General features: G+C 41.5%; 2 protein-coding genes across 5 annotated transcripts; one reads left to right on the forward strand and one right to left on the reverse strand.

The window, feature by feature from the left end:
- Positions 1-175: 175 nt before the first annotated feature.
- On the forward strand, positions 176-12,071 carry LOC109642326 (synembryn-A). 3 transcript variants are annotated; one of them, XM_069517440.1, is made up of 16 exons: positions 179-317; positions 3,076-3,116; positions 3,803-4,739; positions 5,461-5,555; positions 5,654-5,701; positions 6,691-6,708; positions 6,811-6,900; positions 6,990-7,597; positions 8,525-8,660; positions 8,783-8,971; positions 9,286-9,380; positions 9,835-9,985; positions 10,085-10,180; positions 10,306-10,450; positions 10,880-11,159; positions 11,625-12,071. In XM_069517440.1, exons 4-16 carry the CDS (start codon positions 5,466-5,468, stop codon positions 11,764-11,766), a joined length of 2,088 nt encoding a protein of 695 aa, XP_069373541.1. In that variant the 5' UTR covers positions 179-317; positions 3,076-3,116; positions 3,803-4,739; positions 5,461-5,465; the 3' UTR covers positions 11,767-12,071. The 3 variants fall into 3 exon arrangements, with proteins under 3 accessions (XP_069373539.1, XP_069373542.1, XP_069373541.1); XM_069517438.1 differs by lacking the exon at positions 3,076-3,116 and having other exon boundaries at positions 176-317; XM_069517441.1 differs by lacking the exons at positions 3,076-3,116; positions 6,691-6,708 and having other exon boundaries at positions 176-317.
- A 252-nt stretch (positions 12,072-12,323) lies between these two features.
- On the reverse strand, positions 12,324-18,097 carry irf3 (interferon regulatory factor 3). 2 transcript variants are annotated; one of them, XM_069517442.1, is made up of 11 exons: positions 17,826-18,097; positions 16,416-16,600; positions 16,088-16,259; positions 15,569-15,648; positions 15,402-15,462; positions 15,189-15,254; positions 14,816-15,061; positions 14,527-14,617; positions 13,594-13,883; positions 13,386-13,504; positions 12,324-12,966 (listed from the first exon to the last, which is right to left on the reverse strand). In XM_069517442.1, the coding sequence occupies exons 2-11, from the start codon at positions 16,578-16,580 to the stop codon at positions 12,853-12,855; spliced, it is 1,404 nt and encodes a 467-aa protein (XP_069373543.1). In that variant the 5' UTR covers positions 16,581-16,600; positions 17,826-18,097; the 3' UTR covers positions 12,324-12,852. The 2 variants fall into 2 exon arrangements, with proteins under 2 accessions (XP_069373543.1, XP_069373544.1); XM_069517443.1 differs by having other exon boundaries at positions 16,416-16,582; positions 17,826-18,078.
- Between the last annotated feature and the right edge of the window lie 614 nt (positions 18,098-18,711).

The following is an 18,711-nucleotide window of genomic DNA, read 5'->3' on the forward strand; positions in this document are numbered from 1 at the left end:
ATATACACTCAAGAAATAATCTCAGGAGTTGCGGTATATTGTGATACTAACACAAGCAGATGAGTGTTTACAAACACTCGCAGTATGTTTTTAAATTTCGTTAATTAATTTCATTAATTAATTTCATTAATTAAGTTTCGTACTTATGTTTCAGTGGATCCAGGCCCAGACGATCATCCTCTGAATGAAACGGGATGATCTTCAGTGCTGAGACATGCTCTTCCCGTGTGTCCTCTGATTTTTTCACCCCTGAAGCCTGGACAGTGTCCCCAGAGAGGACAGAGTCTGCGTCTGACCTGCGAATCCCACAGAGTGAGGTATACAACTCAGATTTACGATGATATAAGAGGCAGTGAAACTGATCTGTAGGGAAGCTTTCATTTAACTTCCTAAGTCATTGTGGTTAGTGGTTCTCTTCTGTGTGTTTACAGACGTTGTTCAGTCACTTACCTTTGAGTCAGTCTAAGTGGTGAGGCAACAGTCAAAGGCACAGTCAGCAGCAGCAGAACAGTTATCTCCATTCCGCACTGGCCTGTGGCAGAAAAATAATTGTTACTCAACATCAATTTAATTCTTCAAAACTGAATATTAGCCATAAAAACACAGATGCATTAGACATCTAATATGGCCAAAAAAAGGCAATAGACACGTTAATTAAGAGCATTAGAGACCTTATCATAAGAGAAACAAGACAATTGAAGAATGATACTCACCACCAAGAAAATGTAAAAACCTGCTGTGGCTGTTCGAGTGAACCATCAATCCAGATGTGCAGTTGTAGTTCTTTGCAGATTGCTGAGATGCTCCAACCTGTCAACCAACTCCACATCTGGTCCTTTATAGTGTGATGGCAGAGTGTGGGGGCGTGTCCATCACCCAGTCATTCACCACACTGACACACTCCCACTCATTAATCTGCGGCGGAGGCAGTTTTATCTTCTATTCACACAAGCTACCATACTAACATAAACAACCTCTTTAACCATACGCAGTATATATGCATTGTACTTATACTTGAAGTGACCTTGTACCTCGTGTGACACACACACACACACACACACACACACACACACACGAACACCCCTCCTCTCCCTCACTCCACTTGCTGCTGAGCAATTGTTCCAGAATATCATTCTTTCATTTCCATCACCTGCAGGAAGCCCGCCAAGCCCAAAATAACCCTGATTCTCCTCCAGGCGTTTCTTTATCGCTGCCGTTTTTTCCTGTGGGCTTCTTCCTTTGAGTCACTTTTGCCGTCAATATGTTTATTCCTGAAATGTCCTTCATCCCACCTCCCCTACCCCCCCAAATAAAATACACTGTTTGGAAAACAACTGGTTGATCTTACCCCTCACATCAGGGATAATGTTTTCATCAAATTATTGCACTTAATGTTGGTTAATGGTTTTTATCTTCCCCCTGATCACAGAAATAAGGAATGATGAACTTTTTAGGATTGGCACATTTGAATATCTCTCTAGGAAATTCTCCCATAATTCTTCATCTTTTTATAATATAGTATCCACAGGGAGCCGGTGTCACGTTTAATGTTTTCCAGCCTCCACATGGTTTCTCCCAGCTTCTGTTTTCGTCACTAAATCACAACTTCCTCTCTAGAGTCTATTGTGTATTCTTCTTGTGACTGCCATCTGGGCGATATAGAGCACTGAGTCATCGCTGGCGTGCATTCAGACCACAATATAAGCAGTCATATGATGAGGCAGCATCGTGATTTCCCATGATTAAGAAGTAATTTAACACGTATTGTTATGAATAATTTCCTCTGAAACGTTACTGCTGTGATGACAGTTACTATGTGTTAAAAGCCTCCCAGCCTGGGGGGGGAACCAGGTCCTGTACACCTGCTGCTACCGGGTTTGAGTAAATTGGTAATTTTGGTCAAAAGTATGAGTAGAGGAACATTTTATAAACCAAGTAAATACATCCTATATAAGAAAATGAACTTTGCTAGTCAATAGCTGGGAACAACTGTCACATGTACAGAATCAGAATCAGCTTTATTGGCTGAGCATGTGTACACTCACAAGGAATTTGACTCTGGTTTTACATTCCTCTCAGTGTACTCAGTGTAAAAATAATAAACATGCAGCTAGGAAGGAGAAGAACAATACAACTGAACAAATCAGTAAAATGATGGTTAGCATGTTATAACAAGTGGCTTTATTCATATTTTTTTCAGTTCTCTAAGGGAGTGTCAAGATCTGTTTTGTTACCCTGCAGTGCAATTTAAAAGCAATTATTATTATTATTAATCTCATTATTGTATGTACATGCGTCCGTCCATGCCATTCCTGTGAACGTGAACTCAAGAATGTCTGGAGGGAATTTCCTTGAACTTGGTACAAATATTAATTTGGACTTAAGGATGAACTAATTAGATTTTGGTGGTCAAAGGTCACGGTGACCTCACAAAGCACATTTTTCTGCCTTGTGAAGGTGATGTGTCTGAAACGTCATCAAGAAGTTCTTCACATTAAGCAAAAACATTAACTTGGAGTGAAAGATTAAGACATTAGATTTTGGTAGCCTAAGGTCAGCTTATTGTTTGCCTTGTGAATGCAATATCTTTGAAATGCCTTGATTAGATAAAGTGATTCTGTTTCAGCTGTAAAAGGTAAAGGTTACAGTGACCTTTATATGAATTGGGAAAAAGTATGAGAAATATCTACTGTGCAATAGTTAACAGAGGCATCTACTGCAGAGCTGTATGTAATTTTTTAATAGTGCATTACAGTTTACTCAACATCATGAAGACACATGATGCAGCACAAACTAAGAGGGTGAACTAGAGTTAACAACATCAATATCAACAAGAAACTAAAAACAAAGAGAAAAAATAATGTTTGTCTTAGATTATCTTATTGTCGTACATGTGTATGTATTTTTATAGATTCTTAATAGAGAGGATTAAAATTAAGAGTAACTCAAACTACATGTCTCCTTAAACATACATTGTTTGTCACTGTCCAATGGAAGTTTTATGTTTGGATTCCGTAGGAATTGTAATGGCACAAAATGATCTCACGTGTACATGTCTTAAACTCCTCTTCACAGTACACACGGACGAGCACAGAGAAACGTTCTCTCTTCAGCAGGTGAATGTGAAAACAACTTTGTAGTCAAACTGCAAATATGTCACGGGGAACAGTGAAGATCAGACATTCAAGTGAAGTAATGACAATCGTAACACATGTTTGCGTGGAAGGCGACTTTAAGAGGATAACAAATACATTGCAAATGTACTTATTACTTAAGTATAAACATTGTGTAAAAATATTTTGATTAATACATCTATAACGGATTATTTATTTCACAGCCATCAGTAGATATTTACCATTATATCAAATATAGAGACATTCTATCCTGTGGGCTCCTCATATGGGATACAAATAATGTCACAAAAAAAGAGATCCACACTCTGTCCAAAATAGCTTTCTATCAAAGTGTTGACCCTGAGCACGTACAGTGGTGAGTTGAGTTAAGGCTACATGCAGTATTTAGTGTCCTAGGTGTTATGACAGCGAGTCACGATATGAGTCTGTGTCAGGATGATTAAAGTGGGCAATCCTGGATTGCGTACATCAGTAACAATGGTTGTTTTTAAAGGTCACCGTGGGTCCTCAGCCCCCTTGTAGCTCTGACTTGTTGATATCCCATATGTCAAGCGGCTAATTCATCTTGGAAGTATTATGCGTTTGCTTCCAGGAGAGCACTTTGTCAGGACTCCTCTGACTTTTCTCCCGCTCTCATTGACGTAACGTGCATCCTGTTGTTGTTGCAGATCCGCAGCTACCAGTCAGCCACTTCAGCCTCTCTGCCCTGTTTCCTCTACCCACTGGGCATAAGAGTGAGCATCCTGCCAGGAAGGCCTGTCTGTCACTCGCATATCATCTTCTCACAGTTCTCAGCTTTTCAGGTCACTCAAGACTCTTCGCCACAAGAGTGTGAACATCTATTTCAGACAGTAGAAAGTAGGTTAGCTTAGCCGTAAACAGAAACCTTTTACATTTTATATTGTACAGTTGCATACAGATAAATAATCTTCTGAGTGAATTAACTGAACCATAAATGGCTCCATCTTGTGGGATTAGACACAAACATTATCTTGATAATAAGTGCTCAAAATGAAATTCACTGTACATTCTCATTTATGTTTTAAGCTGTAAACTATACTGATTTTATCTTAGGTGACTCTGCAAACACATTTCCCAGCTGTGTTTTTCAAGTCCAGCTTAGAGAAGCTCAAGCGTGGTCACGCAACAGCTAGAGAAGCGACGTTAGACAAAATCTTAATGGTTATTTAAGTGTTTCCTCGGCTATCAACAACTGTGAGTGAAACAGATAGACGCTAGGCAGACAGACAGAGAGAGAGAGAGAGAGAAAGAGAGAGTTGTGTAGCAGCAGTCTGGAAAACCTGTAAAAGGTTGGAGGGTCAACACAGAGAGATATAAGCCGAGAGTCCATTAGTGGATTATAACCAAAACCACTCCATGGCTACTGCATCTCTCCTGGATTAAAGTGAGAGAGAGAGAGAGAGAGTGAATGCTTGAGGGCGACTGGAAAGTGAAGTGACCAAATTCAAATGCAGAACACTGCAGTGTCCGCACACGTGGACCGAGAAACGCAGTGAAACGCTGAACTGAGCTCTTTGGGTGGATCTGAGGTGGTTCTGTCACACGTACGGTACAACACCTGACTGAAAGAGTGAACGGACTGAGGTAAGTGTGAAGGATGAACAGCTTAAAAATGTTTCTGGAAAGTCTTTCCAGAAACATTATCAATAATCATTGCAATGTCATTGTCTTTAATAGCAATCTAACAGGTGGAATATATATCGATAAATGTCTTTTTATTGTACAAGCACAGTGAGGAGGTATAAAACATTTGATCGACCTCAGTTTGTGTTTGTCATTCTCTATAGTCTTTGAGAAGTTTTCAAAACTACAAACTTCACTCTGGAGTGATGTGACATTTGTCATAATAATTATCAATATCGAAATACACTTTTTTATCTTGATGTAATATTTGGCCATGTCCACCCTTCTTTATAGAAAATATTCAATATGGATAATTGTTGTGTAAAATATCAGATTTCCGCTTTAATCAGTCAGGAAACCATTGTTGCCGTGATGCTGATGTGATGGTATGATGAGTGTTTTACCAAATCATTCCTTCTCTTAAATTTCACATTTACTTCGCAGACGCGTATCCTGCTAATGTGTCTGTTAATGCATAACCTCTGTCATCACCATCATTGTTGTTGTGTAACTTTAATTTTGTTATGGCCCTGAGTGATTATTCCTCTGTGTGTGTGTGTGTGTGTGTGTGTGTGTGTGTGTGTGTGTGTGTGTGTGTGTGTGTGTGTGTGTGTGTGTGTGTGTGTGTGTGTGTGTGTGTGTGTGTGTGTGTGTGTGTGTGTGTGTGTGTGTGTGTGTGCAGGAACCATGGATGTAGACGTGGAGGGGATTATCCTGTGCATTAAGGAGGGGGATGAGACCGGTGTTCAGACACAGCTGCAGGAGTTCAACAAAGAGGTAACTCCACACAGAGACACGTCCTCACGTCTCGACGACACACTTCTGCTTGGTACAGTTGGGGATCATGTATTTGTCGTCATCTCTCCCCCCCACAGTACGCCCAGTGCTTCTTCTTCGACGCCGAGCAGAGGGACCAAAGGAAAGTACGTTGGTTAATGCGCCTGCACCTGCTGACTAAGATTCAGTCCTATCCCCGTCCTCCCAGTGTTCCTTGATTAAACCTCACCTTGTGTTACTTCCCCTCCTCATAGGGTGTCATCCCTCCCTCTCCTCCCTCCCCACCCCCTCTCCATAGTCTGTCCGTGATTAATAATTCTGCTGTATCAGTTGTATCCCTGATCCTCTCTGCTTGCATGCTCAGGCAGATTGAGCACAGGCAGAGTGATTGAGTGACCAGCGTACTGCACGTTAATCTATTCATCACTCATCACAGTCAGCTCAGACATATGCAGCCACTGGAAAAGGAGATCCCATATTCTAGTTACTGGGTTTGAAGAAAGTCCTGAAAAATAAGGAATGTGTCATTCCTGACTCTCCTGAAAGTTTTGCTGATTAAAAAATGACTTTAGAGCTAAGAGATGTTAGAGGCAGTCCGGAGGCAAAATACAAAAATTAAAAAAATGTAGAAGTCTGTCTATCTAATTGGTATTTTGATATGATTTGTAATATAATTTAATTTTATTCAACTTTATATTTTATTCAATACATTTATTTCAATTCATTTTAAATTATTTAATATTCAATTTAAATTAATTAAAAACAATCAGATTTCGTACATTTATTTTATTTCATATATAAAGTAACATGGTGATTTTAATTTTATTGTTTCATATTTTTTATTCCATCAAGTTCCTTTCATACAAACTACACACCAGGCAACTGTGACTCCACATATACAAAGCGGGTTGTCTCCTAACCAGATGGTCCCTGGTCCGATTCCCAGCTCCTCTAGACAGCATTGTTCTTGGGCCCTGACGACTCTGTGACAGTGTGTGTTGGAAGCATAGTAGCGCTCTATAAAACTGTGAATGACCTCTACTTCGGAGTGATTTTGTTTATTATTGTTAAATATTAACTTTTAATATTTTCTCTGTCTTCTGCTGCATTAAAATCTGACCATCACTTCCTAAAGCAAAGAAAACTAGATGAAGTAAGTGCTACTAGTGTTGCTTTGTGATGCTCATTAACCTTAAACTACTAATTCAATTAAATAAAGTGTGAAACTAATTTATTCTGTGTTTTTCTGCTCCAGTTCAGGAACAATAAAGTGAGGGAGTGCGCTGATTCTGACTCCGACTGTGATGAGTATGACCAGGAAGATCGAGGCCTCATCCTCAGACAGGTAACAGCCGCCGTCACTTCTTGCTGCACAAACAGTTTCTCCATTGCAGAATGTAGTTTGACTAAACGTCTGCTTCTCTGTTCCTGCAGAATTTAGCTGTTGTCCTCGTGAAGTTTATTACAACAGGAGCTAAAGGTCATCTGCTAAGAGTGTCTTTACGCACCCTGAGGATCCTGTCCAGGGACAAAAAGGTCTTGGGCCCCTTGGTGACCGACAATGCTCTGCTGACTCTGGCCAAACTAGCCGGGCTGACCACAAGCGATGCCAGCGATGAAGCCTGCGACCCCGACACCAATTTTTACGACAACATCCTCGCTTCCCTCGCCGAGGCCAAAGTCTTGCGCAGCCGCATCGAGGAGGACGAAGGCGACGCCGAGGCCAACGACCAGAGCGAAGAGTGCTCTGCCGTCGACGAGGACGCCAAGAGTGACGTCAGCATCACCAACAGCGGGGACGTGGACAGCATCAGCTGGATGGGGAGCCACAGGACCAGCATCAACGAGATGCACCAAGGCAGCATCCATCACAAGGTGCTGGTGCGAGGCAGGAGGGACCGCAGAGAGAGCAAGATGGAGGGGACAGAAGAGGAGGAGGACGGGGAGTTGGGAGAGGAGGCTCTGAGGAAAGAGGCCATGAAGGTGCTGTGTAACGTGGTGTACAACAGCACCTGGGCACAGGAGAGGTTCAGTGCTCTCAGGTGGGCTCACACACGCATGCACGCTATTTTGTCCAACATAACACACTCCCTCTGAATCACTGTGCTAAATGTATTAATTCAACCTTTAATTTAACTCGCGAATACATTAAAACCTCAATCACCCGTTCTGGACTTGCACCTAAGTATGTTTTAGATGTTTTGACACCATATCACCCGTCACCATGTCGGCTGAGGACCACAGGTGACCTCCCACTCTTTAGAACGGTCTCCCTGAGGATATACATCGGGAAACTCCCCTCTCCTCTTTTAAATCTCTCTTGAAGACACATTTTTATAGTTATACTTTCTACTAGTTCAGATCTTACTGAGTATTTCAATCATTTTAAGATTGTTTTTACTCACTTCTCATCTGTTAAATTTTTTTGCTCTACCGCTGTATGATCTTCAAATTGCAATTAAGTTGTTTCTTGGTGATTGATTTTTAACTGGTTCACTTTTGTTTGCCAGTATCAAAAACTAGAACAAAAATAAAAATCTAAGGAATAAATAAGTTAACAAAATTGAATTTAAAGCAAATTAATGAACTAAAACAAGAACAGCTGGAGGAAAAATAAGGTGAGATTAATAACCCTAAATTGGATAAAGATGAGTTGAGCTTTAGATCTTAAATCAAACCCCATCAATCATCCATTCTGACCCCAAGTTTTGATGTGAAACCTTCTGAACCTGAGAAACTTCTTTCTCTTCACCAGCTGCACTCACAAGGCTAGAAAATATTTGTAAAAGTCCATCAAGTCCGTGCCCGTGCCTGTCTGAGTTTATCCTATGGCTATAAATTGACCGTACAGGCTTTGACACATGTGTGTACATCTCCTCAGAGATAATCTAACATATCCCTTCATATGTCTTTTGTACAAATCAACATATTTCTGAACATCTGACCTCCTGGTGTTTTTCCCCCGTCAGCCTCCTCGGTGGTCTCATGGAGCGTCTATCCACCAGCGTCAGCTCCTCATCTCCCTCCAGTGTTCAGTTCTACGAACTACGCCTCATGTTCCTCATCACTGCTCTGCGGCCTGAGCTCAGAACTCAGCTCCAGCAGGTAACGAAACCATAAAGCTGGCAGATCATTCCACAGTAACAATCCCCCCCACCGTCACTTTATTCCAATATTGACAAGAACCTCGTCCTGCTCTCACACTCATCTTTATTTGACTCCTCCAGCAGGGCGGGGTGCCCGTCCTCACAGCGGCCCTGGAGAGCTGCCTGGAGGTGCAGTGGAAGGAGCAGTACGAGTGTGTGCTGCAGCCAGCGTCAAATCCAATCTCTCTGGAAGCCTCCCAGCGTGTCATAGAGATACTGAAAATCCTCTTTAACATCACCTACAGCACCCACAGACAGGAGCCCAGCGAGGTCAGTGCATAAGAGGGGTGTGATAAACCTGTCGGGTGTGATAGAAATAAGTAGAAGGAGAAAGAGGAAAGAGTCTGCATACATTTGGAACAACTCACATATTAGAAACCTTGGAATGATGTTTATTTATTTTACAACTAATCAATTTTACGTTTTTAGTCACTCCTGCCTCTCTCTGATGAGATACATGAAATTAACATGTACTTATGAAGACATTGGATAAAACTCTTCATCATATTAACATCGTCATCAACACTTTTCAAATGCACTTAAAGAGAGAAACGAGCTGCACCCTTTGTTTTCTCATTTCTCAGGATAACGCAGCTCTTTACCGACACCTGGTGGCCATCTTGCGTCTCTGCCTGATGAGGAAGTGCATGCTGTCGGACGACACTGATGAGCTGCAGGGGTGAGTGAGACCCAGAATGAAGGACAGAATGATATCAATGAATTTCATTTCTTCATTCATGCCTGTTTATATCTTCTCATCTTTATATTTATTATTTAACTTTATTTCAGTTTAAATGAACTGACCACCACTTTAATACCTCAGCCCAGGCCCAATAGTCCCCAAAAAGATCAATGAATTATTCCCAGGGAAAAAAGGGAAACACAATGTTAAAGGAGAGTGATAAAACATTCCTGGATCTGATCCAGATTAGCAATCAAATGAAATGGGTTCTCCCGTGATTTATATGATTTTCCTCAAGTTCAGTGGTAATCCGTCCAGTAGTGTTTTGAGTAAAAACAAACAGACCTTCGTGAAGACATAACCTCCCTACATGCAGTAATTCTACCACTCACTGGAGTTTTGTGTTCACAAGTATTTAATAGTCAATCGTTATCATGTCTCTCTGCCACAGTCACACAGTGAACCTGTTGTCAGCGCTGCCCCTCCAGTGTCTCGACGTGTTGCTGATCGTCCCTCTGGAGCCTGACTCGGAGCAGTGCCTGGGGGTCAACATGGACTGTGTGCACATCCTGCTGACATTCATGGAGAGACGCCTAGAGTCGGTGAGGGCTTGTTTTACAGAGGGAGGGGCTGAGATGTTTGGGCACTTTCGAATTGGTTTGAGTTTTAAAGTTTAACATATTGACTTGTTTGATCCTCAGGGTGATAAAATCAAAGAGAAGCTGACACCGATCCTCAATCTGCTGACAGAGTGCTGCAGGGCCCACAGAGAAACACGCCACTACATCAGGAAACATGTAATAGCCTCCACTTATATTGCACATTTTCCTCCTCACAATATTTTCAGTATATGAACCCAGTATTCTTTTTTGTTTTTCAAATATCATACACATCTGGAATTATAATTTATCTCCATCATTAGGTCCTGCCTCCTCTGACGGATGTATCACACCGGCCAGAGGAAGGCTCCACAGTGAAGAATCGTCTGATCCGTCTTATGACTCACCTGGATACAGATCTCAAACACTGTGCTGCCGACCTCCTCTTTGTCCTCTGCAAGGAAAACGGTAGGACATGACCTCACCTCCTCTGCAGAAATGAGACACATTAATCTAACATGTTTAGACAGAAAGATAAAGGACAGTAGATTTGTTGTGATCTGGTTATAAAACTAAGTTACTGACATTAGTTACTACATTTCCTTTAAAACCACATACAAAAATGTAATATCTACTTATTGGATATATAATTTTTTAAATATTCAAACCTTAATAACTGCCATGTAATTATCTTGTATATGAGTTTCTCTACCTTTCTCGAAACTCAGCTTTTACAATAATTTAAAATAGTCTTCAGTGGTTTTGAACAGTCATTTTTAATTAATGACTCCTTTGCCGTAAAGAAATAATGTAAAAATAAATCAACTTTTGTGTTCTTTGTCTCCACCATCATCCCCTATCCCCCCCTTCTTCTACCTCTTCTTCCTCCTCCTCCAGTGAGGCGTTTTGTCAAGTACACAGGTTACGGCAACGCAGCGGGCCTGCTGGCCACCAGGGGTCTGCTGGGTGGCCAGGGGTCCAGAATGTCCAACTCTGCCGGCCGCTATTCCAGCGACTCTGACTCTGACACCGAGGAGTACCGGCAGGTCAAAGATCGCATCAACCCCGTGACAGGCCGGGTGGAGGTGGAGCAGTCCAACCCCATGGCGGGCATGACGGAGGAGGAGAAGGAGGAGGAGGCCAAGACGCTGATCATGCTCTTCAACAAGCTGTCCAGGTCAGTGAAACGACACAAGACATGACTGGAGATACAGTCTTAAACCTTATAAATACATGAGCGAACCAACACAGGGAGGGAAATATGACCTGGATATGATTGGTTAAGCTTTTTATTTTCAAGACTTAATTTTAAACCGAAACATATTTCATTAGAAAGAGGATTCAGTTTCTGTTAAATCTGTCAAATCAAAGGGTTATCACACCTTAAAGGATAATATTTCACATGTATTAGATAGATTCAGAGGTATCAACCTGTTTTCTATCTTTTTATTTCAATTAACCTCTTTATCTTTAGCTGTCACACTTTAAATTCTGCAGTGTCATGATGTTAATATTTCAACAGGTTGTAAGATAAAATATGTTCTGTTAAGACCAAGAGCAAGCAAAAGTTAAAGGAGAAAAGAAACTGGTTTTTTTGACAATGGTAAAATTCGGAGTTCCTTCTCTGCCTGGTGTTTTGCAGAAGTAACATCATCCAGACTATGGGAGTGGACTCGGAGGGGAAGCTGGTCCCACTGTCGAGCCTGAGGGAGAATTCGATCACTGAGGAGATGAGGTCTGAGTCAGAGAATGACGGAGAGGCAGAGGAAGGAGAGAAGAACTGAAACATGTCAAATTCACTCATTCAAATTATTCTGGGTTTTTTTGGGGGGGGTGGGGGGGTAAATATTCAGTATCTACAGACATTGGAAAATAATTTATCGAAAATACACCAAGCACATGAAAGTTAAGAGATTAAGGAACTGCACTCGAGCTATTTTTGATTTTATTTATTTGAATAAATAAGAAGAAGACTATAGAGCCATTTTAAGGTCACAGTGGTTTGAGTCAAGAATCATATTCTGATTGACAGTAGGTTTTGTGAACATGATGAAAATACATAATATTTTAATAAAGTCTTGAAATCTTATTCTTTGTCAGGTAAATATTGTAAAGTTAGGTGTATTCAGACTTCTCTATACTGTTTCATTCAGTCAGGTCAGCTGAGACCCATAAATAAGTGACATTATCATCTGCACAGCTTCTCTCCGATCACTCGGGTCTGATTCCAGATGTTCTGATCACATCTGTGTTATGGAATCACACACACAGTCACACTGTGACCGAAATGCCTCAGGCTTTACGTGTTTGTGGTTTATTGCTGTAAATATATGAGGATTCATTTCATTCATAACCATTTATTATTCTGAAACATTTGCATCAACCATGTAAACAAAAATACCTAACGATCATTTCACATTTCAAGAAATCAAATCTCTTTAGAGTCAAATCTGCTGTACAGCACAAAATGAAGCTGGACTGCATGTATTTCAGTAAACACATTATTTGCCGGAGCTGAACGCAGCATGAGTCACTGGTTACGTGTGCAGCTGATTGATAGATCTCCTTCAATTGACGAAACAATGTTATCTTTATTTTTAAGAAAAACACAGCACCCAGTATTAACAAAATCCATCCTGATCACTGTCTCATTATTTTACATGACAGGGTTAACATGTATATATGTTTAAATGTGCTTCAAATATCTTCCCCTTCAATGTATTTGCTTGAAATCTTTACATGGACAGCAAACAGCATTATTATCAGCTCATGATCTGTTCCACTGGCTTTCTGAGATGTTCTCTTCAAGGTTAAGGATGACATGAAAACAAGGGGTAAACAATGCCTTTCCTCAGGCATCACGAAGTACGTCAGCACATCTCCATCATCTCTTCCAGGGACATCTGCAACTCCACAGACTGCAGGGAGGAGGCGCCACCACCGATGGCGAGTTTCTTTAGCATCTCCATTGAAGTCAGCACCACCTAAGAAGGGGGGGGCAGAAATCAGACGACAAGAATGACAAAAGAGGTGCACGAATGTGAAGCCTGACGTAAAGAGTCGGTGAGAGCTCGGGCAATGAGACGTGTCGGGCTGGTTTCTTTAACTTTTCATATGAGCGTTTTCTCTGCATGCATAGTAGAAAACACTTTTCCACCCGAGGGATCAGCTGTCACCGCTGGTATTCAGGCTTTTGTTCTCTCGGTGCTATTAATCAATACTGAGACAGAATTGCCTTTTGAGAAGTGCTGCTAACTGAAGCTCCCTTGAGTGGGCAATTTTCGGCGTTTGATCACTCATGAAATTTGACGGAGGTATGTGAAGCCAAACAAAAAACTCTACCACACTGAGACTCTGCTTTAAGGTCTGTGAGGGTGTTTGAATAATTCAAAGGTTCCCTAACCTCCACTGTGATGAGTTTCTTCTCCCAAGGCCTGTTGTCTGGGTCAGGCCACTTCTCCCCGAGGCAGAAGAACAGGGAGCAGGGGGGGCAGTCTCTCCCATTGATGAAGTCCATAATTCCTAGAGGGATAAGACCAGCGCCCACTGTGTCAAGCCCACATTTATTCGTGGGTGTGCTACAAAGCTGCATTATGTTTCCTTTCACCCACCTCGCACAAAGTCCTTGAACATGAAGAGCGGCTGCGGCTGCAGTTTAGAGATCTCCTGAGGCTGTTGGCTGCTATCAAATTTGGAGAAGCTCCAAAACGCTTTGATCTCACCCCGTCGCTGGCCGTAGACCACGTAGCCGGACACGCCCACGTCCAAACCGCCGCCCAGCTTGTCCAGGATGCGTCGGGTCAGTTTGGCTTGAGTTTGATCCGACATGGCTCCAGGAGCCGGCAGGAACACCATGGTCAGGCCAGATTCCTTGTCCAAAAGTGTCCCTGTGACTTCAGGGCTGATGTGATGACAACATGTTTGTTTGAGTGTTTGAACAGCAGATCATATGAACAGAACAGGAATAGTTTGACATTTTGGGGAATATGCTTATTTGATTTAGTGCCATGAGTCAGATATAACCATAGACTGTATGTAAAGACGGACGATGTGAGAGCCCCCCAAGAGTGAAGCCAAAGCATCTTGATCGCCACCTAGTGGCTGGCTACAGTAGAGGTCATGAATCCAATGACTTCTGGGACTAGCGCCAAACTAAAAACATGTCAAATAAAATGTTCTCATCGATGGTTTGTCAAGTGCGTGTGCTGGTGAGACTTTGATCATGTGGTTCCCTCTCCTGATTGGCTCCAGATGCAGAAGATATGGGATATTCGGCTACATTTCTGGATAGTGGGAGGAGGTGGGGAAACTTTGTCCACCTTTAGTTACACTATAATGCTCCTGAGCATCACAGGTACTGGAAGGGGAATTCTGTTGCCTTTGGGCAGTGGCAGGCTAACTGTTTCCCCCTGTTTCCAGTCTTTGTGCTAAGCTAAGTACCTATCAGACACAAGAGAGATTTCCCAAAACTCTGAGTCAATTTAAGGCTAGTGTTGATATTGAAGATCTGTCGGACATGTTTGGTCAAATCACTCTGATGTTACCTGTAGACTAAGCGGAGCCCAGCTTCATTCACGACCTCGTGCTCCATCACCTTCAGCCCTCTGTAGTACACCGACACCCTGAACTGTGTCTCTGAGGTTTAAGGAGGAGGAGACGTGCATGAGAGCAGGTTACAAAAATAGCCACCACACCATACATGGCCTGGTGTGGCCATATAGATTCAAAATGTCCTTCTGATAGATATTCATTTCTAATGTTATTATAGGAGGATAGTTTGAGTGATTGTGTGAACCCCACATTTCATTTGCACAGCGCCGTTTGTCAACTCACTGAAATGATCTCCGTCGTTGCTCTGGTTCATGGTGTGTAGGAACTGCTCCACCAGCTGCCCACCACAGGCCCCTCCTACAGCTCCCCCCGCTGGATGTGCCGGTTGCTCAGGCAACCCAGTTTCACTGCCCGCACCCTCCAACGTTACTGGATACTGCTGTTGCCCGGGCAACGCATATCCACCAATCACCACCTCTTCCTGCAGCTGCTGTTGCTCGGGAACAGGCTCAAAGGCTGTGGTTCCCTCTGTAGAAAAGTTGGAGAGCATAATAAAAAAAACCTGTTTCGAGGAAAGTACCTCGTGTTACTCTTCGGTTTCCTGCGCGTACTGCGGCAGCGAGGAGGAAATGATGAGCAGGGCAGATAAGTCTACCTGTCTCAGGACCAATGTGCAGTTCGTTCAGACACTCCTGGAGAATATCCTGGTTGATGGTGGGCACTGTCGGAAACATTGATCTATTCAGAATCATCTAAACAGAGATTACACATGTCTAACTATCAAATTAATGGCAAATAAATTAGTAAATGTATCTTCCAAGATACACAAATCATTTAAATGAATAAATATTACAAGAGGCTCCTTTACCTGCAAACACAGTTTCTTCTGCAAGGTAGAGGCAGTCGTCAAAGCACGTGATGTCCTGGCTCTAATCACACATACGCATCCGAATGAGTTCTTATGTTGTTACATCATTACACATCCTTTAGGAGGCATTTGCATACATCACAAACCCTGTGAACAGAGACACTTACCTCCTGTATGGGGAGGCCGCACTTCTCAAACAAAGCAGGGTCCTCTTTGTCGAGGGTTCCAGGCGAAGACTTGGAAGAAGCTTTGAGGGTGAAAGCAAAGAACTACGCTTACTATCTTTTTATTCTCATCTAAAACACAGCTTCAGTGTTCTGATCCCATGTAATTGGACAAAATTAGAGATGTTCTGATAACATTTCTCCCTCCCTGATACCTGGAGTCTGCGGAACAAGTACTGATCCGATACCAGAGTGTAAAAACTTCACCTCCAGGGTGAAATTTGCCAAATTGCTGATGCTCCACTAGTGGAAATCACTTCTTCTTCATTGCTCCAGAAATAGTACTTGCCGGTGGCGGCACAGTGTTTGAATTTTGTAGATTTTTTGGTGTTATTTCTGAGTTTTGAATGCCATGTGCCAATGAAAACGTGTCAAGTGAACATTTGACAGGATTGAGTCCTTTTCAACTTGCAATACAGAACCAAATGGTGATTGTCTGCGGACACCCTGATGGGTCCTCACCTCCTGACGCTGACTCGTCCGGCCAGTGAAACACTTTGTGGGGGTCGGCGGTTTCGTTCTTTTTGTCGTTGACCATTTTAAAGCCTTTTGATCGCAGGGCGCTGCGGAAGTTCCTCTTCCAGACCGAGGCGTCTCCATGAGCCCGACCATTGCCGCTCACCTCAGCCCAGGCCTAAAGGGAAGAGAGAGGTAGAAGGAGTTCAACTATATGAACAGATAGAGATTAACTACATGATGGACCATCACTGTCACTGGGTAGAACACCATTACAACATGGAATTTCAATCTCATGTGTGATTCCTGTCTGTGACGTGTTCCTGAGTGTTACCTTAAAGATGAGAATGTCAGTGTCGGAGGAGTCCTGTCTCAACGCGTGTTTCCAGGGGACGGAGAACTCTGTCTGTTCCGGATTCGTCCACTGGACACCAGGATACCTGCCGCTGTCGATCTGAGTTCGCAGCCACGGGATGAGCAGCGGCTTCGAATGTGACATTTCTGCAGGAGCAAGTAAAACTGAGAACACAGAGAGAATTTAAACCATTTAATTGTAGCCACAAACTTAGGTTTAGTATTAGTAGTATTAGTATATATTGAGATGATATTATCTATTAAATAAAAAAATGTGTTAATCAAAGTGTCATTAATTTGAATAGAACAGAGACAATTTAAAGACTACATAATGTTTAGGGGATTCATAATGATTAATACGAACAAAAATTGTTTAATAGTTTAATAACCTTAGTTATACATGTATCTATATTTCTTGGGTTTATGCTCATTAGAATCTAATGCATCTAGAGAGACATATTTCACCTGCAGAGGGGGCTATTCACTAATTTTTCTACTCTGTTCATACAGTAATACATTATCATTGGTATAGCATTAGTATAATTAAAGGAAAATAAGTAATATTCATTTCTACATATATTCTACAAGTATTGAAATTTCGAATGAGCTGTTCATTAAGATTTTAAATAATGTTTAAATTTAGGAGGAATAATTGAAATTCATTTAAGATTGATGCAAATATAAATTTTTAAATATTATATTTGTTTATTTTTAACTAACTTTACTATACCACATTTACAAAACACGACTGGGAGCATGGAAACAGCAGTGACCACAATTCCTTCTCCACAGTGGCGGATATTAAATACCCGGATAATAGAACTAATCAAAATGAATTACTATTAAAAGCAAATATCATTATTATTAGAATGGAGGATAACTTTCCTCACTCCCATCAAATTATCAAAAACATTTGTAGATCGTCCTGATTTGTGCAAAGCCCCTGATGCACCTGGGATTTCTGAAGCTCAGAATATCAAGAAAGAGGAAGCAGGACAATATGAGGCCTGACATTCAATCCCCAAAATACTCTATTTATATATATATAATAATACTGAGAAAATAATGTCTTATAATAAAAGTACTCTATTTATTACAGTAGAATGTATAGAGGCATAAAGGTAGAAGTATGTTAAAGAGGCAGATAATCATATTAGTGCAGCAGCAGATGTTGATTGTTTGGTCTTAACTGTTGATTGTAGGATACAGTCACAAACAGTAAAGTACAGAAACTATCCTCCGTTTCTATCAATGCACAGACATCCTCATGTGATCATGTTTGAATAGCAGGAGGAGAGTTCACATGAGTCAGAGGTTCTATCATGTTTCTCCATATCGTCTGTCCACAGCTCCACTGCAGAGGCAGAGCTGTGGACAGAGACTCTCTCACCTGAGAGGATGAGGTCCCTTCCTGGTTCTGGGGGACTGTTGAGTTCAGGTACCGGCGTTTCTCTGCGGACAGGAGCCGGACATGTAATGCAGGACGGCGGCTGCAGGTTTGTGCTGGAGTCGCAGTAGATGTGAGACACACTGAGGTTCGGTCTGAGCTGCTGGAAGCTACAGAATAGAAAAACACAAACACACACACTCACACACTCACACACTCACACTCACAGCTGCAGCTTCACGGGAAACTCCAACTCCTTCTGGTTTCGTTTTCCAGATGTGACGTCAGCAGGGACCGCTAGGTGGGGCAAATCACTCGTTTATATCACTATACTTGTGAGGACATCACGCATTTACAAATGATTTACAATATTAACCATGAATCTGAAGTTTATTCATGACATATAGCAAGGTTTATTTATTATTACATATAGAGTAATAACAACAATAATGATAATATGTGTTGCTATTATTATTGCATTTATCCAGAAGGTGTGGAACTTTTTGCTTCTTATTTGCTTTAAAAAAATTTGTATTCTCGTAATGTTATGACTATTTCTCATTTAATTAAGACCTAATTCTCATCGTATGACTATTTCAAAATCTTCATTATGGCTTTAATAGTCCCTCATACTGAAAAATAATAATTTGTCTTGTTGAAAATTGATTTCAATTCATTTTCAGTCTTTATTTCCTTAAATTTCTACATTGTACTTGTTTTGAGTTTTGTATTGAACCACAACTTTGATTTTTTTATAAATTATACTAGTGGTTGCTTGTCTTAAACTCAGATTTATGTCAATCCGTGTACAATCAATGAACATTTATTACCAAACAATGAAAAAGCATTACATAGCTATGGGCATCCCCACACAACCTGGCTGTAAGCC

Source organism: Paralichthys olivaceus, chromosome 21 (genome assembly GCF_024713975.1).
Source record: "Paralichthys olivaceus isolate ysfri-2021 chromosome 21, ASM2471397v2, whole genome shotgun sequence".
Lineage (NCBI taxonomy): Eukaryota > Metazoa > Chordata > Actinopteri > Pleuronectiformes > Paralichthyidae > Paralichthys > Paralichthys olivaceus.